The sequence below is a fragment of the Euleptes europaea genome, chromosome 3 (assembly GCF_029931775.1).
Source record: "Euleptes europaea isolate rEulEur1 chromosome 3, rEulEur1.hap1, whole genome shotgun sequence".
Taxonomy (NCBI): domain Eukaryota; kingdom Metazoa; phylum Chordata; class Lepidosauria; order Squamata; family Sphaerodactylidae; genus Euleptes; species Euleptes europaea.
The window spans coordinates 87,871,845-87,894,068 of NC_079314.1; the positions used below are offsets into that span (position 1 = coordinate 87,871,845).

General features: G+C 43.0%; 1 protein-coding gene across 1 annotated transcript; it reads left to right on the forward strand.

Moving 5' to 3' along the window:
• The first annotated feature begins 6,141 nt into the window (after positions 1–6,141).
• NFAM1 (NFAT activating protein with ITAM motif 1) lies at positions 6,142–21,294 on the forward strand. The gene is made up of 6 exons (XM_056847325.1): positions 6,142–6,252; positions 10,084–10,419; positions 13,886–13,998; positions 15,054–15,155; positions 17,193–17,270; positions 21,177–21,294. The coding sequence occupies exons 1-6, from the start codon at positions 6,198–6,200 to the stop codon at positions 21,231–21,233; spliced, it is 741 nt and encodes a 246-aa protein (XP_056703303.1). The 5' UTR covers positions 6,142–6,197; the 3' UTR covers positions 21,234–21,294.
• Positions 21,295–22,224: the final 930 nt, after the last annotated feature.

The window sequence follows — 22,224 nt, forward strand, 5'->3', positions numbered from 1 at the left end:
AACTCCTTTGGGTGGCCAGGATTATTCAGATAATTTATATTTTATTACTGTAGTGTAAATATGTTAGTTTTTGTTACATTCTTCCTAAAGTGAGAAGTCCCAGGGCAACACTACTGTATTAAGGATATTTTGGATAAGAAAGCTCTAAAAGGTTTAGGGAATGTAATGTTTGCTTTATTTACAATCATGCAAGCAAAACATTAGTAGAGGTAAACCAGCAGAAGATTTCCCTTGAGAGTAACTCATGGAAGTCTTCAAATCTGCCCCCCTTCCAACTTCTACAAAATCCTGCTACAAAATCTCAGCTTGCTTTGCCTGCATGTCTTCCAAACTGTGAACAGCTGTTTTTCGCTTTCACCAGGAGTTCAGAAAGTATAAGACTTGAGAAACATATTCTCACTTATATGGGTGTAGAGTAAAAACTAGGGTTGTTAATCTCAAGGTGGGGCCCCAGGGATCTTCTGGAATTACAACTGATCTCTAGATGACAGAGATCAGTTTCCCTTGAGAAAATGGCTGCTTTGGAAGGTAGACTCTAGGGCATTCTATCTCACTGCACTCCCCAGTGTCCACCCCCCCCACCAAATCTCCAGGTATTTCCCAACCTGGAGTTGGCAACCCTAGTGGGAACTCTTCTGGAAAGGAGAGGAAAAATTATTTTCTGGGGAGAAAAAAATACTTTTTAACAGTTCGGGGAGATAAAAAATGGGGGGGGCAGAGAGGCAAACACTGAGGGAAGAAGAAAGCACTTTGGGAGTAGAGGTGAAAAGGTATAGGAAAGATAAAATATTTGCACTTCAATAGAAAAACTGGGTGTGGCCATATAGACCTCAGGAGCATGCTGGAAATGCAGTCTTGCATGCTCCATATGTCCAAAGGCTGTGTGAATGGGAGGTTATGGTTGTCAACACAGGTTGGGAAATTTCTAGAGATTTGACATCAGTGCCTGAGGAGAGTTTGGGGAGGAGATAGAGCTAAGGGGGGATGTGATGACATACAGTCTGTCCCCTGAAGCTGCCACTTCCTCCAGAGCACCTGAACTTTGTAGACTCGAGATCAGTTGTAATTCTGAGAGAATTCCAGGCCACACATGGAGGTTAGTAATGCTAGTGAGTGATAAGAGGACATGCTCTCGCTCCCTTGTAACTTGGCAGTAACTGAAATATTGTATTTAAAACTAGAGAGTTTTAGCACCTCTACTAGTCAGCAGGAAACCTAGGAAGATACACTTGAGACCATTCTTAGCAAAAGAATCATAGCAGATTTCTGGGCTGAAAAGCCAGCTTCCCGAAGCCCAAGGAGGGCCTGGGCTAGCAGCAGCTGTGTTCAGTGTGCTCTAACAGTGTTTATGAGAAACCAGAGAGAGAGAAAGTCCACGAGAATCGAGTAACTCTCACAGAACTGGATATCCCATAGCTATGAAGAAAGACGTTTGCATAAATATATCCTTAAGCAAGGTCTTCCACACTTTAGTTTCCCTTCTCCCCACATGGTAGTGGACTTACTGTAGACCAGTTTCTTGGGCCTCCCCAAATGTCCTCATTCTTTCACACCCACCAGAGGCCTTCCTTTGGACTCTTCCAGCTCAGAAACCTAGGAAACTTGGGAGATGGAAGCAAATGTGGTTTTATCAAGTTGGAGGGGTGAGTTGATGGACCAGCCCAGGACCTATAGAACAGAAAGAGTGTGGTTGAACAGTAAACTAGGACAATGGGAAAACAGCATTTAGGGTTGTCAATCTCCATGTGGGGCCTGGAGATCTTTCGGAATTACAACTGATCTCCAGTTGACAGAGATCAGTTCCCCTGAAGAAAATGGCTGTTTTGGAAGCTGGACTTGTGCGGCACTATACCCTGCTGAGATCTCTTCCCTGCTCAAACTCTCCCCTCCCCAGGCTTCGCTCCCAAATCTCCAGGGATTTCCCAACCCAGAGTCGGCAACCCTATCCCCACTTATCTTATTACGTGAGATTTGCCGAAAACAGCCACAACTAATTTTGAGTGAAGTGTGATATTCTGCATACTGCCAATGATTGTATCAAAGGCTGAAAGAAGTTTTAGCAAGCTGGTTCTTATCAAGAACTGCAGGCATTCTGCTATGGGGTATGAGTGATTGAACCATTTAGCTGTTTTGTTAATCAAGTGTGAACTTGCAAGATAAATTGACTTTGGGAAGATAATTCATGATTACAGTAGTTTAGGACTAACCAAACTGTTACAAAATAGTCAGCAAGCTTTGTAGGACTCTTCAGGCAGGATGTTATGCTCAACCAGTGTGGGGAGGAGGAAGGGATAGAATGGAGTGGTTGGGAGCATGGTAGAAAAAACCCTGGTGTGGGCAAAGATGTAATTACAGAATTGTAGAAAATGTAAATTCAGAATTAAAATTAAACTGTTTCGTTTATGACTCATGAAATTGGGATGGGCTTGTGGTATGTGTGTGGGAAGGGGCTCATGTTACAAGTTTATACTTGCCCCCCCAGTGGGCCCTGGTGGTCTTGTCATTGCAATTTAGCTTAAATTGAAGGAAATAGGGAAGTGGGAAAAGACACAACAGGAGGTGGGTGGGTCTGGGAGCTCATCACATATACTTATCTGTCTGAGTTATAATTCCCCAGCAAGCATTTTTATCCCACATATTTAAAATTTTTTTGAATAAACATCTAAGTCAACCTCATTAGGGTGTGTTAGGCCATGTATGCATGATTGTTTCCTCACAGTCACCCCGCCGACTACTTTGGGGCTTTGCTTTGATTATGCTTGCATTTTCCAGCCATCAGAGGTCACCTCGCTGTCCCCATGTGTTTCTGCACATTTTGTCTGTTTTCTGGATGCGTGTGTAGCCAGCATCCAGAAAACAAGGGGGAAATGCGTGGGGAGAGTGAGGTGACCTCTAGTGGTTGGGGGGGAAAAATGCAATCATAATCAATAGGGTTGCCAACCTCCAGGTACTAGCTGGAGATTTCTTGCTATTACAACTGATCTCCAGCTGATAGAGATCAGTTCACCTGGAGCAAATGGATGCTTCGGCCATTGGACTCTACGGCATTAAAGTCCCTTCCCTCCCCAAACCACACCTTCCTCAGGCTCTGGCCCAAAAACCTCCTGCCAGAGGCAAAGAGGGACCTGGGAACCCTACTAATCAAAGCAAAGCACCAAAGTAGTCAGCGGCGTGACCGCGAGGAAACAGCCATGCATAAATGGCCTTTCAGTAGGATGGGTAATTGGGGCGATGTTTGAGCTAGCTAAAAACATATTTTGAAAACGTCAGTAAAACATTTTAACTAATTAAAAATGATGATTTGTGATGTCAGTTTACATGATTCTTCTGCTATCTGGGTCCAAGGTGCTACTTCTGCTACCAGGGTGAAGAGGTGCTATCTCTGGACCCAACTTTGGACATGACAGGTTGGCACAGCAGGAACCTTGACCCAGCCCCGGCTGTTGTGGGGGATCACAGTGTTTTAAAGTTTTGCATAGAAACATCATATAGCAGACTTGTTCACACTTTTTTCCTTTCTCCTCTGTAAAAAAAATCTTGTTGACTGAGAATCCACTTCATGTATCTGATGAAGTGGATTCAAGCCCATGAAAGTTTATGCTACAGTAAATTTGTTAGTCTGTAAAGTGCCACAATATACTCACCAAGCCAGCAACCCTAACCATTAGCTCCCATTGATGAAACATCTTGGAGTATTAACTGGCAATCTGCCTAACAAATCAATGGTTGGCAAGCAGCCCTAACACCTTAATAAAACGATGTTGCTTGTCCAAGCCTGCAAGAAGCAAATAGTAATATGTTATTTCCATGGTAATACTTCCAGAGGGGTATTCATGTTATTCTGTTTCAGCAAAAACAGGAGTCTTGTGGCACCATAAAGACTAGTCTTTCAGGTGCCACAAAACTCTTGTTAATAAATGAGGACCTTTTAATAATGCCTTATCCTGAAATAAGGGTGCCTTTCTTCAGGTAATGTTAACATTCTCTCTAGTATCAGAGGAGCATGCCTATTATTTTGGGTGCGGTGGAACACAGGCAGGATGGTGCTGCTGCACTCGTCTTGTTAGTGGCTTCCTAGAGCAGGGGTGGGGAACCTCAGGCCCGGGGGCCGTATGCGGCCTCCGAGGACATTTTTTGTGGCCCTTGGGAGCTCCGGGGCCCTGCTGCAGAGGCGGGGCGCAGGGCGGCCCTCCCAGAGGGTGCTTACAGTGGTGCTGCGGTGCCCTTTGGATCTCCTCTCACCAACTGTCGGCTGTTGAGCAGCGAGAGGGAGGGGGAAAGAGGCTGGTGGCTCCCGGCGGCAGAGCATGCATGCAGGAACCAATTGGGCTTCGGGGGGGGCCTTTTGTGGACTCTGGGGAGGAAAGGGCATGGAGACTGGGGCCCAGTCGCGCGGGGCTCTGTGCGCCGCCGTGTGTGTTTGTGGGCAGGGGAGGCTGGGGCCCGGTTGCGTGAGGCCAGTGTGTGTGTGTGTGTGGGGGGGGAAGGCTTTTCTCTCTTCCTCTTTTTCTTTCACTCTTTCTCCTTTCTCTCCCTCTTTTTCTGTCTCTTTCTTTGTCTCCCTCCGTCCTTTTCTTTGTCTCCCTTCATCCTTTTCTTTCTTTCTCCCTCTCTCTCCATTTCTTTCTCCCTTTCTCTCCCTTCCTCCCTTTTCCTCTTTCTCTGTTTTCCTTCCTCCCTTGCCGATCGACTGTGGGTTGTGCCCCCATGGCACCTCGTTTGCTCGGGCGCACTGCTGGCTGCCCTTCCGCCTGGGAGTGGAGAGTGGGGGCACCCTTCAGGCCTTCTCTGTGTGGCCTCCCATGGGGTTGCCAACCTCCAGGTGGTGGCTGGAGACCTGGCAACCCTAGCCTCTTCCCCCCCCACCGGGAGATCTACACCTGGTATGGCCCCTGAATGATGTCATAAATGTGCAAATGGCCCTTGGCAGGAAAAAGGTTCCCCACGCCTGTCCTAGAGGCACCTGGTTGGCCACTGTGTGAACAGACTGCTGGACTTGATAGGCCTTGGTCTGATCCAGCAGGGCCTTTCTTATGTTCTTAACATAATGTACCGGCTCCATATATCTTTTCGTAGAATCACAGTCAGCAAGGAGGTATCTTTGTAAGTGACTATAATTATTTGTCAGTCTTATATAACACTTTCAGAGCAATCCTAAGCAGGTCTACTCAGAATCTTACTAAAGTCTACTCAGTGGAGCTTACTCCCAGGAAAGTATTCTTAGGATTTCACAGGGAGTCTTCTTTGTGGTAGTGCCCTGATTCTCTCTTTCCACAGAGATTCATCTTGTGCCCAGGCTGCACTGTTTTGGTGTCAGGTGAAAGTCTCTTTTCCCTCATGAATTCATTGGAGTTCTGTCTTTTATTTTTCCCTCACGTTTCGTTTATACTGCCATTTTATTCATTCTAGGTTGGGGGATTTTAGATATTGTTAATTGTTGTTTTTGGCTGCTGATCCAGCTGATTCGATGTTTGCCTTGCTATTTCACTGTTTTTTTTAAAGAAATATTGTTTTCCTTATTGATTTTATGTGTACATTGGAAGGTGCATTGGGCTGTGACTATAGGATCTAAAAAGTTTAATCAAGGCAGCATTTATTCTCACAACAACGACATGTGGCAGAGCCTTGTTTGCAGACAGGAAATCATTGAGAGATGGTGACTTACTTGAAAACCAGTAAGGTATACTTTAGAGATGACACATTTTCTTCATTGTAAGCATTTTTATATAGGGCACAGTTTGCAAACTGCATGTAAATGGATCGCCATAAAATAAAAGGGAGTTGTGGTGGCTGCTTGCCGACTAACATGTTAACAAGAAGCACCTAATTTTTCAGCACTTCTGCTGTTCTTGTTCATTACAATGGGATTTGTGCAAGAGAACTAATTGTGGACTGAGTCCTGCACTAAGTAGTGGAAGGGAATTTTCTGCTTCAGGCAACTGATTTTTTGTACAAGCCCTAATCCTGTACAGCAGAAGATGCCTGTTCATGTCTCAGCATTTTTAGTGTGGCTAAAAAGCAGAAGAGACTGAATATGTTCAGGGAACCAACAACAGTAGTACTGTTTGTTCCTCTGAGAACTGTCCCGCCCACCCCAAGAAAAGGGAAGAGAAAGAGCGAGAGCATTTTTTAATTGTAACATCGCTTAGCTAGGTCCTTGAGGGCTCTCTACCAGCAACCTCTTTTCACTAGCTGTCATGGCCTCCAGTATAGATCTTGTCATCTTGCTTCTCTGGATTCTTCACAGTGGAGGTAAAAAAAGGCACGTATTCTATTCCTTGTTCTGACTAATCTCTCATCTGCTCATTTGCAAATATATTTTAACTGATCTCTTATAGGCAATCAAATGTTCAGATCAAATACTTATTTCATTTTAGTACATGTCCTTCTTTTGCCTTCTTTTGTAGTCTCCTCTGTCATATTCTCTAAGGCCAAATTTACCCATGCCACTTTAGGGTGCCTTTTGGCCGTTTTCTATTTATTAATATCCATGTGTGAAAAACTGAAATGCAATTCTAATATACAATTTTTCTTAATCAATTAATGGTCATGCAGGCAGGTTGATTTACAACTGTATTTCTACATTCCTATGCTCGATGTGTGGTTTTGGTCTTAATCTCCTAGCAAGAAAAAGAAAATGGTGTGACCTAGCTAGTAGACGATGGTGTGACCCAAATAAATAGCCAGCATGTGGGTCCAAACCCATTGATGATTAATAGCTTAAGATATACTGCTTTAAAACTTTTGAGACTACCCTCCTCCCCATATGTTAATGAATGGAATTAGAGATGGTAGGAAAAGGCTGCTGGCAGTGTGGAAGGCAGAATGCAAAGCATGTAGTGAGTACACTGGGGGAAAGGATTATTCCCTCTTCTTCCCTCTCATCCCCCCATCAAACTTGATGGACCTTTTGTTAATAATAAATAATACCCAGAATTCATATAATGCTTTTCTTGTATGCTTCTTATGCATTATCTATTTGGGTATACCAATTCTGTAAGGCTGGTATTAATCTCTCCATATTCCAGAGGAGCGATGGGGTGAAAGACTGTGACTGCTCATGTCGGATGTGGGTTGTACAGGATTCTTGCCTATGCTTGTGACACACTTTGGTCTGAAATGAGCATGTTGACTTTTGTTCGTGTTTTTCCTCCCAGTAGTGGGTTGGCCTTGACAATGTTTATTTGACTGATGTCTTGCTTTTCTCCCCAAAGGGAACCCAAAATGTCTTACAACACTGTTATCTCTCCTCCATTTTATCCACGTGAAACTGGATAGGCTAGGTGAGGCTGAGAGAGACCCAGGGTCATCTAGCAAGCATCTGTGGCAGAGTGGAGATTTGAAATTGGTTCTCCCCCATCCTAGTCTGACTGTCCCACCACTATACCACACTGTCTTGCTTTTAACACTTTCTATGAATTAGAAGTATAATGAGAACGCAGAGAGAGAGAGAGAATATATGGCTGCTTGAATGAGTTTGGAATACATGGGAAAACATTTTGATTGCTTTTTAGGGATGGAATCCAAGGAGCAGGCTTTTTGTTTCCTGTTAGGTCCTGCTTATGAATTCATCATTAGAAATGAATAACCAATTCTGACATAACTTTTTGACATGTTTATACTTGTGAGATATCTTCAAAGAATTACGTCAGAAGAGTCACAGGAGTCTCATTAGCGCATTGTCTCACACAGCACTGGCCTCATCTCACACAGCACTGGCAAAAAAAAAAAAAAATTGAGCACTGACCCACTTAGCACATCCTGGAACCTGGTATAAAATTAGATGGTGTGCTATACCAAACACGCAGTTTTGAAAACTTTCTGTGTACACACACATCCTTCTTGTTACTCTGTAATACTGTATTCCTGCAAGATGAGTAATCGAGCCACTTCCACCTGTCACTTTCCACATACCAGAATTTCAGAAGAAAATAAGTAATCCCCCCCACAAATAAAGAGGAAGCCAGTGGCTCTGTAGACAACAGATTTACGCAATATTTAGCTCATAGGTTTTGTGTATCATTTGAAATTTTCTATTCCTGTGCAGGCAGCAGTTTGCACAGTTCAGCACAATCTCTCTCTCCATTGTCGGGCAGAGTGTTATAAACAATCATACTGGGATATGCTCTGCATTGGCCCAAGATGCCTGTATCTAACCGTATATGTGACTTACGGACTAAACTGGAGCCAGGTCTGCAACCTGCTTATACAATGTTTGATGGTTATCAAGGCCTACATCCATATATTTATTGGCAAGTAAACCCTGCCTGTAGTGGTGGTGGCGGCAAGGGAGATCATCACAGCGGACTTATGGTGACCCCATAGGGGTTTAAAGGCAAGAGACATTCAGAGGTGGTTTGCCATTGCCTGCCTCCGTATGGGCTAAAAAAGTTATGAGAGAACTGAAACTGGCCCAAGGTGACCCAGCAGGCTTCATGTGGAGGAATGGGGAATCGAGCCCAGTTCTCCAGAGTCTGCTGCTCTTAACTACTATACCATGCTAGCTCTCTATATGGCCTGCCTATATGATCCATATCTTAATGGTCCTATGCAGGGGCTGCTGATCAGTGCTAGAACACTTGCTTTGCATGCTGGAGGTCCCAGGTTCCATTCCCAGCATCTTTAGTTAAAATTATAAGAACAACCTCTATTTGAGACTTTGAAGAGGTGCTGTCTAGGGCTGCCAGCTCCAGGCTGGGAAATTCCTGGAGATTTGGAGGAAGGGATTGGAGCCATGAGAAGGGCAGGGTTTGGGAGGGGAGATCCTCAGCATGGTATAATGCCATAGAGTCTACCCTCTGAAGCAGCCATTTTCTCCAGGAGAACTGTCATCTGGAGATCAGTTGTAATCCTGGGAGATCTCCAGGCCTCACATGGAAGTTGGCAACCCTAGTTGCCAGTCAGAGTAGACAATACTGACATTAATAGATCAATCGTCTGATTCCATATAAGGCAGTTTCATGTGTACACAAGCAGAGTTCAATTCACACTAAACATTCCGGAGACTGTAGGAAGCGAGTTTATAAACTAGAAGATTACTTGCATGCTCGCTGAACGTAGATCTAGGGTACACTGTGAATGGGCTCAGAGTAAGAATGATTACTATGTTGTGGACTGGTAGTTACCAGACTGGTAGTGACAAGAGTCACTGGAAAAGACAGTCATGCTAGGAAACGTTGAGGGCAGCAGGAAAAGAGGAAGACCCAACAGGAGATGGATGGACTCAATAAAGGAAGCCACAGCCTTCAATTTTTCAAGATCTGAGCAAGGCTGTCAAAGATAGGACATTTTGGAGGACTTTCATTCATAGGGTTGCCATGACTCGGAAGCGACTTGACGGCACTTAACACACACACAGTTACCTTGCAATCCTGTGCAGAGCTACTCCAATCCAAAGCTACTGATTTCAGTGGATTTAGGCTGGAGTAGCTCTGCATAGGATTTCCTTGTTAGTTTGATGCCATCTTGCCACTGCTCAAGAATGGGTGTGGTTGGGTACACCTTACCAGGGCTTGGGAGCTTAGGGGGCCAACCAGTTCTGCAAGGCCATTACCGTGATATAGTCAGGAGGATCTGGGAGACCTCTGGTTTGAATCCCCACTCTTCTATGGAAGCTGGTGGGAGGACCCTCAGCCAATCAGGCGCACTCAGCTTAACCTACCTCACAGAGTTGTTGTGAGGATAAGATTGAGGAAAGGAGAACCATGTAAGATGCTTTGGGTCCCCGCTGGGGAGAAATGCAGGGTATAAATGAAACAGATGTATATTTTTGATATTTCAAAAATATACATTTTTATGGCTCCTCAGATTATCTGTATATATTGGACTCAGGTGGGGTGGGGTCTGTGTTACAAATTTGTACCAATTCAAGAGAAAATATGCTTGGGCTCTGCCTCTTGCTGTTATTTAATGAATTCACATATAGTAAAAACTGCTGTCCTCCTGTAGACTGATCTAAGATCAGTTTCATGGCACGTGAAAAATACAGTCTGCTGTTGCCAAATGCAGATGAAAACACCCATCTAAGTGGGCAGTGTTTTCAAATCTTGGGTAATGTAAAAATAACACTTTGTCATCTAACAGGCACTTTCGAAGTACAACAAGAATCTTTAATCCAGACTGCTTTTGCCAACGAACAAGTGAATACAAACTGCAAAGTTATCTTTCCTTATAAACCAGAATATACAGACTTTGAAATTATTTATTACCGAATTAACTCAGAAGGTGAGAGAAACACAGTTCACACATCGACATTTTCTGAAACAATCCCTCCTGGAAAAGAGAACACCACAGCGACAAAAATGTGCAGCATTTCTATCAAACCTACCGAACATACCTCTGCAAGTGGTGCTTACTACTGCCAAGCTAAGTGGAAAGATAGAGAAAAACAAGGAATGGGGACTTTTATCCTTTTTAGAGGTAAGCTGTCTATGGCAGGTCAAGGTTCGTGGGAGAAGAGTGTGACCAACAACATTTAGATTATGGTTTTCAACTTTGGTTTGTTTTATATGAAAACAAGCTAGGTTGTCTTCTTGCAATGGATGTTGTATGTCTCTGCCTGAAACGCATATAGGAGAAAATGAGGCACCAGACAATCCAATAGTATGAGTTGAGAGTGGCTTTAAGGCCATGTACGCATGGGAGGTTTTGCCTTGGATTTGCCACTGTCAAGATGCACATTTCCCCCATATGAATTCTCAAAACCCTGCATGGGGGCTTATTTTTGAGTTCTAGGAATTCAGATGGGGAAAATGCATCTAGAGAGCGGCAAATCCCAGGTAAAACTTCCCATGCATGAATGGCCTTTGTTTCCTGTGGGTTTGTATATTTATTTCTCCCACTTTCACCTTTGGTCAAAGAAATTTTCAAATAATTCAGAAGGCTGTTTATCAGAGGCAAAAGTGAGATGAATACCTTCAACTCTTTGAAAAAATTGCTGATTCTCTCTTGTCTGACTCTCAAAGACAGACAGAAACACATACATACGTGTAACCTAGTTTAAAGTGAAACTAATTACTATGCAGGGTGCTCCTTAGTCTCTGGTGGACAGGCTTCCCAGAAGTGCTGCACAATGTGATGAAGAAAACATGCCATTTATACATAGCTCATGGGTGCGAGTGGTGCTAATGAAAAGCTAATTCAGTGTCAGTTAATTTTGTGGGGGATATGGAAAGGGAGGAACGGAAATATATGCAATAGCTTCCTATTAAAGTTATTTTACTGCTTTTTAGCAACAAAATGTATCACTTATAACTTAGTGTATAAAATTATACTATTTGGCATATTTATGGAATTTAAAATATAAATACCTTAGTTTTTAACAAGCAAAATATACCCAATACTTGAGAGAGAAAGTAGCAAAAAGACACATCCTATGCTACCTTAGCACATATATGTATTTATTTTTGCTATTTGAGAGACAAGGAAAAATAAAGTTAAACAAATTTTGCAGAAAACATAAAAGAGTGTGTTATTTGGACAGAAAGAGTCTCATACAGTCACAACATATTGGATACCAAGTTAAACTGTAGATTGTATTATATCAAAATTTCCATACTATACATTTTGAATGAGTACATGCTAGTCTTAAATTTAAAAAGCAGCTCACTCATTCCAAAAGAGAAAATATTTGATTGGAGTGCCCCTTTGGGTGTTCCCCAACCCCCCTTGAAAAAATTGAAAAATTTCCCTTGGGGAAAAAACTTTTCCCGCAAAGATTACAATTTTTTCCAGGCCTCCATGTCTCTACAGTATGTGCACACTTAGAAGGAATGGGGCAAACAGCAGCAGGGATGTATTCAGGAAGAACGGTGGTGGAAAGTGTTGTCAAGTTGCAACTGAGTTATTGTGACCTTGTAGGATTTTCAAGGCAAGAGACATACAGAGGTGTTTTGTCATTGCCTGCCTCTGTGTAGTAACCCTAGACTTCCTTGGTGGTTTCCCATCCAAATACTCACCAGGGCTGACCCTTCGTAGCTTCTGATATCTGACAAGATCGGCTCACCTGGACCATCCAAGTCAGGGCAACAAGAAGAATAGTCAGCATTGATTTAGAAGCAGTGTTAGATTTATATACCAGCAGAATTAAGTACAGATTAAATCTTCAGATTGAAACTGAGGAATTAGTAATATGACTTGACCATTCAAGGCATTAAACCAGGTCCAATCAAGGAGTTAAGCCAGGTGTTATTAAAATTTAAACCAAGTTAAATAGCCAGGAGATCAGCCCAGGGCAGTTGTGAATTGGAGGCTAGTGCTGGAAATATGGATTAGTACTGGGAGCAGTGGATAGATCATGGGCATAGGGTAGCCAGGAGATGATCTAATGACTAGACATAATTGAGTGAGAGAGACGATAAGGCCCCATGGATAATGCAGTCTCTGACCAGAAGAAACCAAGCTTAGTCAGAAGTAGGAATAACTGGGAAGCCTTTCCATAGAATACACCTCAAGCTCAGACCTCTAGTAGGCTAGTTTTAAACTTCTCGCCATCATAGAAGATATACAACCAATATTATAGCAAAACCAATGGATAATCATTAAATATGCTGCATGGAATTACGGTAAATTGTTTTTCTCTCTATTTCACTAAATAGTCTTATGTCCATAACTACCTTCTTTGCAGTCATTTTCTCTCCCCTAAGTACTGAAAAGTCTGCTGCAATGTCTATTTGCGCCACAGCCAGTTTAAGCAAGATGACTATGCCCTATCCCTTTTCTACTATGTTACACACACTATTTTCTGCTTTCCTTTCAGGGTGTTCAGTGTATCTTTTTATGCTGATTTTTGTACATTTTGCATCACAAAGGTTCTAGTGTGAGAACAGTGTGCACACTCAGGACCCCAATGGCAAGAAGTTAATGCCAAAGGGAGCCACCCTCTTGCAAGGCTCTCAATTAAAGTATCAGCCCAGGGTGCCGCAGCAGTGAAAAAGGCAAACTCTATGCTAGGGATTATTAAGAATGGATTTGAAAATAAGTGGCCAATACTATAATGCCTCTGTGGCCTCATTTGGAGTATGCAGTTCTGGTCACCAATCTCAAAAAGGACAGTGCAGAGCTGGAAAAGTACATAAGATGGCAACCAAGATGCTTAAGGGGTTGGAGTACTTTTCCTATGAGGAAAGGCTGAACTGTCTGGGACTTTTCAGTTTAGGAAAGAGACTACTAAGGGGGACATGATAAAGGTTTATAAAATTATGCATGGGGTGGAAAGAGTTGACAAAGAGAACTTCTTCTCCCTCTCCCAAAATTATAGAACTAGGGGGCATCCAATAAGCTGATGGGCAGTAGATTCAGGATGGACAAAATGAAATACTTCTTTATTCAGTGAATGATTAAAATGTGGAATTTGCCCCAAGGTTGTTTAGGGCTTTAACCAGCATTTTGAATTATGTTCAGAAACAGCCAGTGCAATTCTTTTAAGATTGGAGTGCTTGAGGGCTAAGGTGGTTATTTGCTGGGAAGACTTTAGCTACTGCTGCTGAGAGCCATTGAAAGAGGAAGGAGACATGGTGCCTTAACTGGAGAGTATCAGGAGACAGCAACAGGGTTGCTAAAGCTGGTCCCACAGCAATGTGTCAGTGCATACTTACTGACCAATAAAAACTGGAACCAGCAAACTCGTCTAAAGGTGCCACCTTGCAAATGGGTAAGACATTTCAGATTCACCCAGGAAGTGTTGAAAAGAAAAATTTGTATTGTTGCTGTTATACAAAGCCATCAATCCACCCAAGAAAGCCGCAAGATCCATAGTGAATTTTAGTTTTATCACAGATCTTCATTTTCATGCTAGAGGTTATAAACAAAACAACCAACACTGGCTATCAACGTCCACTTGAGTACTGGATGCTTTGCTTTCTTCTTTATTTCCTTTCCCTTGTAGACAGAGGATACACTGAGCCTCTCCTTGCTACGTGGATGTGCATCATCACCCTTACAGTTGTTCTGGCTGCTGTGAGTATCGTGGGAACAGTACTGCTGTTCTGGAAGAGAGAGGCAAGTTATCAAAAAAATTATCTCCATCACAACACACTTGTTACTTGGATACAAAAGATTTGCATCATAGATATTCTGAGTACGTGGGTTCTGAATACCACAGCACTTGGAGCCCAAGCTGAGTACATGGTTACTGCTTGACAAGTATGTTTTCAGCCAGATTTCGTTATAACCTGCTGCCAGGCAAAGCCACCCTGAGTTCCCTTCCTGGAAGGTGGGGCTAACTTGCATTTCAGGTGCTTGGAATGGTCAACTACCCATTTTAGTGTTCATTACCTTGCATCTAGGCCATGCCTAGTGTAGGTAGCTTTTGCTGTATGGGTCATCTTAACTGTCTTGTGCTAAACCAGCACTGAAACTTTGCCTCTGATCCACTAAATTAGACAAATGGACAGGCTGTAAGCCCAGTCCGGTTTATTAACTTCATCAGTATAATAGACATGTAGTGTGATTGTTGGATACATTCAAACTGCTTTTGAGCTCCTATGAAAGTTAAAGTGCTGGCTTTTTCATGCTGTCAAGTCACAGCTGACTTATGGGCGACCTGTAGGGTTTTCAAGGCAAGAGGCGGTTTGCCGTTGCCTGCCTCCACCTCACAACCATGGTATTCCTTGGAGGTCTCCCATCCAAACAGTAGCCAGGGTCAGGGCTGAGAGTGTGTAAGTGGCCCAAGGTCCCCCAGCAAGCTTCCATGGTGCAAGTGGGGATTTGATGTAGTGGTTAAGAGTGGCGGACTCTAAACTGGAGAACCAGGTTCAATTCCTCCCATGAAGCCTGCTGGGTGACCTTGGGCCAGTCACAGTTCTCTCAGAACTCTCTCAGCCCATGCAGAGGCAGGCAATGGCAAACCACCTCTGAACGTCCCTTGCCTTGAAAACCCTACAGGGTCACCATAAGTCAGCTGTGACTTGAGGGCACACACACACAGTCCTGCACCTTAACCACTACACCACACTGGCTCTCAAAAGTGGTAGCTAATAGTAATAAAAATGCTTTTTAAAAACTGGAACGAATGCACTGCTGTTTACTCCCATTTATTATATCTTCATGAATAGGTGGTATGTCTTTGGAGGAAGAAGGCTGAGAAGCGCCCAGCTCAGGGATCAGAACCTGAACACTCTACAAGCCGCTCAGAGCTTCCAGGGTCCCTCTATGCTGTAAGTATCAATAACAAACATTGTGTGAAGTGTGGCAAACTAAAATTCAACCTAGGGTGAAAAGCAGGCTGCTGACTAGTTCTGGTTGCCATGAGAACTAGAAGACTCAGAGAGGGAGAAGTCACTGAGGGGAGCCCTGAGAGAGAGAGAGAGAGAGAGTAAAAACTAGCAGAGAAAAAACTAGAGAAACCCTGTTTGGAGGTCCAAAGGAGAGGCTTTGCCAGAATGGAGGGAAAGAGCTTCATGAACCTGGAGAAGAGGCAGATTAAAGAACATCCAGGAGTTACAGGGAGCCTGGCGCTTAGGCCAGCAGTAGTAAAGGTGCTGTTGAACAGCAGCTTTAATACTAGAACTCAGGGTACTAATTAAAGCTGCCAGAACTCCTGCTATGGCAGCCCTAGTTGCCTACTGTAGCTCCAAGTGGAAGGGAAAGAAAAATTTTAAAACATGGTAACAGCATCTGCACTGCTATGTCACTTCTGGAGAAAACCCAGTATAGGGTAGTACTAGGGATCACCAGAAACTCTTTACCATAGAGTTTCTGGTGATTCCTAGATCTACCCCATGTCACTTCAAAGTTTCCCCTGGGAGTGACGTAGAGGTGCAGACCCCCCCCCCCAATATCCCCACCCCAAACCTCCCATTAGTTGCCTGGCACAGAACTTTGGAGGCCCCCAATGATTGGTAATAGACTCAGAACACACAAGTAATCAAATTGCGGAATACACTGCCAGTTAGGGTTGTTAGCTGAGTTCTGCAACCAGCAGGAATATTTTAGGGGTGGGGAGAGACATTGTGATGTCACTTTTGGTTTGTATCCAGAAGTGACATTATGATGCTGTAGGAATTCACCCAAGATGGGAGAATTAGAGTTTAGTGATGTCACTTCCAGGTACAAAATGAAAGTGACACATCGCGGGGGGGGGGGGTCGCTCCCTAACCCCACTTTTTGCTCCCACTGAAGCAAAGAGCACCGGTGGGGCTGGAGCCTGAGGTGGGTATTTGCCTTCTGCCTCTGGGAAAATGGCAAGCCTACTGCCAGTGGACGTACTGATGGCCATTCTGTTTGAAATGGGGGGCAGGAAATCAGGACCATGATGACTTAATTTTTGCTTCATTGTTGACCCATTGAAGGATTGCACAATTCCAGTTCTTCAGTTAATGCCACCTGTCTGTCTTGCCTGCTAAGGCTCTTCCCGCCTTCCTGTTCCCAGGGAAACAGCCACCATGTCCATGGCAACCTGTCATTACTATAAACACACATGTAAATAGCCTTCCTAACAGTTGTTTTTGGCTTTTGGGTAGAATGTCTAATGTAGGTAAATTTGATGTCTTTTTAGTGATTTTTTGGGAGACAAGTGGTGGGTCAAGAATGTCTCTCTGCATGTGCTTATTTGTCTCTCTGCATGTGCTTATTTGCAAACTTAATTTCCACTACCGTACACTCTGAGGAGAAAGAGCAGCTCCAGCCTTGAATCTCTCAAACAGAAATTGCTGTAATTGGAGAAGGCTATAAATGGGCCCTACTTTTTTGCACTCTTCTTCCCCCCCCCCTCGCCTATCAGTAACAAGAACAATTCAGCGCAATCCTAAGCAGAGTCACATCCTTCTAAGCTCATTAACTTCAATGGACTTCAGAGGGTTGTAACTCTGCTTAGGAGGATTACACTGGTAGCATCCCATCTCAGCCCAATTGCTCCAAAGAGATAATAAAAGGGAGCTGAACACAGCATACAAGAACACAGAACGACTGCACCATTTACAGCCATTATGCACATTCAGCTGGGCCTTCTCTCCCTAGAGTGCAATCTTGTGCTGCATTACAATTTTGGGATCCCTTTCTTTGGAACTTTTTGACAATGTACATATTTAGTCTGACCCCCTCCTCATTGAATGCTGATAGGGTTGCATTTGGCTTCTTGGACCCCTAGTAAAATTCTCCCATGTTTCCTTATTTGCTTAGGCCTTTCAAAACACGCTTATTTAATTTGTGTGTACAATGAGCATCTGCCTTCCCCCCTATTTCTCCCTCTTCAGGCCTTAGGACCTCATGAACCTGACATCTATTCAGTCATTGAGGACAAATCATCACAGAAAAAGGAGCCTACACCTAAGGTGAATTTGATAAGCTTGCTATGTCTTTGCTGAGGGTTCTCTTAGAATGGTCAATGTAATGGGCATCCTCACAGGCTCACTTATGTATTGGGAAGGCTGTCAGAAAAGGAGTGATCTGTGGCTTATAGACTGTGCATAGGCATAACAAGCTAACTCAACCTAAGCACTCACGCCAGTCCGTAGCATCTTCTGCCTGTGGCAAGGCTAAGGGAAGCCACTTCCAGCAGAACTCATTTTCAAGGTTATCTATAGCCAGTGGTACAATACCAACTCTTTATTGGGAAAAAATAATAATAATCCTTTATCTGTCCTTTTGACCTCTGTGTTCCAAACAGTCCCTGTGACACAAACTGGGTGTCAGCCTGCCAGAAGGCGTTTTCTCTGGGCCAGGGGGATTTGGCAGACCTTTTCCTCAGGAAAAAAACATGCAAAGCAACAGAGGTTACAAGGCGTTTAATAACCTGTAGCTACTCCAAAATTTTACAAATTAGCAGTAACATCAAAGGTTCAAATAAATTGCAAAACATGGATGACAGTGTACAAATAATGAGCAAAAGCAAAAGTGCTGGCAGACCCGTCACTGTTGTGGATCTTTTGTTTTTGCTTTTGTTCATTATTTGTACACTGTAATCAATGTTTTGCAATTTATTTGAACCTTTGTTGTTACTACTGTTTTGTAAAATTTTGTAGCTACAAGTTATTAGATAAATGCCTTGTAACCTCTGTTACTTTGCACATTTTTTTTCTGTCTTCTATCAGAGGTTTCTTTCCCTTCTTTTTTTCCTGTGTTTTTGGAGGCTTTTTCCTCAACCAGAACATCAGCAGATTACTCCCAGCATGATTAAAATAATCTCTGTCCAGTTCAGTCTGACATCACTTTTGCAAGACTTGGGTTAGATTTATATTAATACCCACGAAATTCCTGCCACCCCAGAGTATATATAGAATGGGGTGAGTAGACGTTCAAGCTTGAGCTGACTGTAGAAAATAATGCCACTAGCAGTCTGAAGGTGTGTGTGATTCTCAGTCACGAGATGCTTGTCATTCTCTTTTTAAACACCTCCTCTCTACTGCTGCATATTTAATAAAGAAGGCAGGCAATTTTTTGCAGGGGCTATATAGGGTTAGACATGGTGCTATGCCAGTAGTAGCTGTATGATATAACTAATTTAAATCAAAATAGAAATGAGATAATGAAAAGTGAGGGGGAAAGAACAACTACCGTACACTGTACCAGTCTCCTGCATTTCTTCTCTTCCAAAATGAAGCTAATTCTTCAAACTGAAGTTAGAAAAAGAACATTTTGGACTTCGCTGTCATTTATCTGGCGTCTTGTTTCATGTAACTGGCTCTGAAAAGGTATAAAGGTTGCCAAAGCATCTCTCTGTAGACAAGACCAATTGGAATGGCAGCTGCTTAATTTCCCGATTATGCCTATATTGCCCTTGGGGCTTATTTGGATGTTGGTTGTTCTGAGCAAATAGCAGATGCATGAAGTGATCAGCTCAGTATAGCCACAAAAATGAAATGTGTGAATTAAAAACACGTGGCTCTAATCCATGGACTTCTGGATTCTGAAGTCTATACATTAAAGTGCAGTGGGATACCACATTTCTAACTGACACATTTCATTTTCCACAGGTATGCCAAGACATAATTGATTCCCATATTTACTCCCCATCCAGTAGCTTGCCACTTGTGGATACATAGTTAAATTGAGGAAACTAAATTTAATGTATGATATTTTAGTCTGAGCCTTTAGCTTCATAGTCCTCACAACATTGGGTGTTATGAGGATGCAACTGAAGCACAGAAAATGCCCTAGCTGCGAAGCTTTAAAATATCACACAGCAAATAACATAGTTTTACTGGTAGGAGTTGAAAAAACTACTGTGACAATCTAAAATTTTAACAGTTCCATTCTATATTATGCCACAAAATACATTTTCAGGATGGGTATTGGTGCAGCCAGTACAAACAGTTGTGTTCCATAATTTGGAAGAGACTTCTAACTTAATATTTATGTTCAAATCCTGGGAATTCATCAGAGGTTCAAATGACCCCACCCCCAATGTGGTATTTAATGCAGCATCAACCAGAGATTGAAGGCAAGGTGGCAGCATTGTGGTACTCTGTCAGAAACCCCTTGCTGAGCGTATGAAGATGTATGAACCTGGAGTTACAATCTCAGAAAATGTTGATATTAGAAAGTTTTAAACATCTACCCTTTTTGGGTGTGACTCAGGATTTCAGGGGTCATGACAATGAGCCTGTTCAAAAGCATTACAAGACTGACAATCTTCTGCGTACGTTAAGATCATCCGGAAAGGACTTGCTCCATCCTTATGTAAAGTGAGATTGGGGAATATGAAGGACATAACCCTTTAAGTGGTAGCATTCTTATTATGAAACTTATTATGGGATAATCAAACTGCTCACAGCTCAAGCCTGTCTAAAGCCCTAGCAAATACAACAGCTTTACAGGGCTTTCTAAAAAGTTCTAGGGATGGCACCCCCCTCATCTCTTTATAGGACCTGGTTCCACAAGGTGGAACCCACTATGGAAAAAGACCAGGCTCTGCTAGATGTCAAGGGGTGTGTGTGTACAACCAGAAAGTGGCAACTAGAGGATGGTAATAGCTGCATGAGGACATATGGGGCAAAACAATTCTGATATGTGGATCCTAGACTGAAGAATTTCAGAGGTCAAAACTATCACTTTGAATTGAACTTGGAAACAAACTTGCAGCCAGTGTCGCTTTTTCTAAATGGCCAAAAGATGTTTCTATTGGCTAGCCCCTGACAATAATCAGGCTGCTGCATTCCGAACTAATGGTAGTTTCCAGGCTGTCTTCAGGAGTTGCCCATGTATAACACATTACCGTAGTTCTCCACTGGGCTAGACACAGGTAATAAAAGTATGGGAGCAGAGTTGCTTCACCATCATGTACCGTGTAAAGGCTGAGATCCTTGTTGCATAGCACCTTTGTGAGGATGTTTCCAGGACATTCTGAGGGATTTTGCTGTTGATGTTAGCAGTTATTTGATTAACAGTCTAGCTGATTTAGAAGCTGGCTAAAGCCATCAGCGTAATTGTTCACAGGCCTCTTCTTTCACTACTTTGTCAACTGAGTTGAAGGGGTAAAGGAGACAACTGTAGCATAAGCAAAGATATCAAACTGAAAGCCTATGAAATGGCAATGTTAGTGACAGGAGAAGAATTTCAGTGCAGTCCTGAGGCCTGACGTAGTGGAGGTGGCTGGTCACAGGCACAACAGCACCATTGCTGGACTGCTCCTTACTGCACAGGCCAGGGACCAGACAAATGTTTCTGCAGAGGGGAAATATGGGCAGCAACTGTGCTGGTGTCCCCAGCAACTGTGCCGTTGCACCTACAAGACATCATGAGGTGCAACCACACAACTAGTGCAGAGGGGTCAAACAACCAACAACAGGGCGGCAGCCATGGGTTTTGCATTGCTGGTGAAGGGGGTGTGTTTTTGAGCCAGGGTGGCTTAGGGAGCTGTCTGATTTCTGCCACATCTCTGGCCTGCCCTCTCCCTCACTGGTGAAGGGTCAGCGCTCACAGCACTTTGGGGGGGGGGGGAGGCATGGCATTGCTGTGCTGGCATTTGGCAATGGCACAGCAGCACCAGGTTGCTGTGCTAGCATATCTTGGGGGTGTGCCTGGGTAGCAGCTGGTCAGCACTCTGGGCACTTTCAGCTCCCCTCCCCTCAAAATTGCAATGTTATTTTCTATTGGTACAGTATCCATTGAACGTTGCCCAATGAAGTTATTTCAGAGCCTGAAGAAACTGTGATCCACTAAACTGTGTCATCACTATGGACCTTGGCTATCACCCTGAAAATAACGTTAAATTTTTGCTTGCTTTCTCTGAACTTTAGGTATCTTACCAGAAAACACAAGAGGAAATCTCTGATGTCGTGTATGAGAACTTCTAATCTGCCTTCACAGCTCAAAAGAAGGTTCTTGTTTCCCTCTGTAAATAAATATGGAACAAACACATTGTTGTATAAAAGAAAAGGATCTTCTGGTTTCATTACAGATCGGTATCTAGAGAAGGCTCCCTGGAGCAGCTCAGTAGTACCCCTATGCAAACTACCAGATTCAGCTCTGTGGTACAAATGCTCGCTGCTGAAACAGAATAAATCAAAGAGTGGAAATAGACAGCATAAAAGGACTTAAGAATGAAACTAGAAATCCCCATAGCCTGCTAACGTGGTTTGTGACTCCGGTTCAAGGGAAATTTGTTTGCAGGGCAATGTAAGTGCCATTGCTTTGCAGGAGTGCAAAATGGTATGCCATCACTAAATGCAAGATTGGTATTTAAAAGTCCTTGTTGACATGTAGCCTTCTTACTTTTCATGGGCTTTATTGCACATGGTCTGCAAGCATGTAGGTGAGACGATTAATATCATGGTGTTATACTTTAAAATAACTATTTTACTAATGAGAATATTGTAGAAGACTTACAGTACAATCTCAGGGTGTAATCCTACTTAGATTTGCACAGTCAGTGGCACAAATAAAAGGTTATGTATGAATTTCTCATCCCTTGGTTTCCTTCCCCCTTGCCCTCGGAGATCTCCTGGAGTTCATTATCTGACTGAGGAGGGGGGAAACTCCACTAAACTCATTGATTAACCTGATTTAAGCAATGAATAAAAAAAGATTGAGCCACTGTGGCTCAAATTTAAATTACAAAATCAGATCACTCAGATTTCTGAAAAGATGATCCAATTCAAGCAAACCTGCAGGCTGGTTCAAACGTAAACCATGTGCTCTGTGTGAGGAAGGACTCCAAAGACTGCAGACTCAAAAAGCCTTTATGTTTAAAGCAGAGTGACATGAAAGATGATTCTCTTATTAGTTTTTTCAACAAAACATTCTACAAAAATTAAACATGTGCTTTCATGAACAAATACATCATTT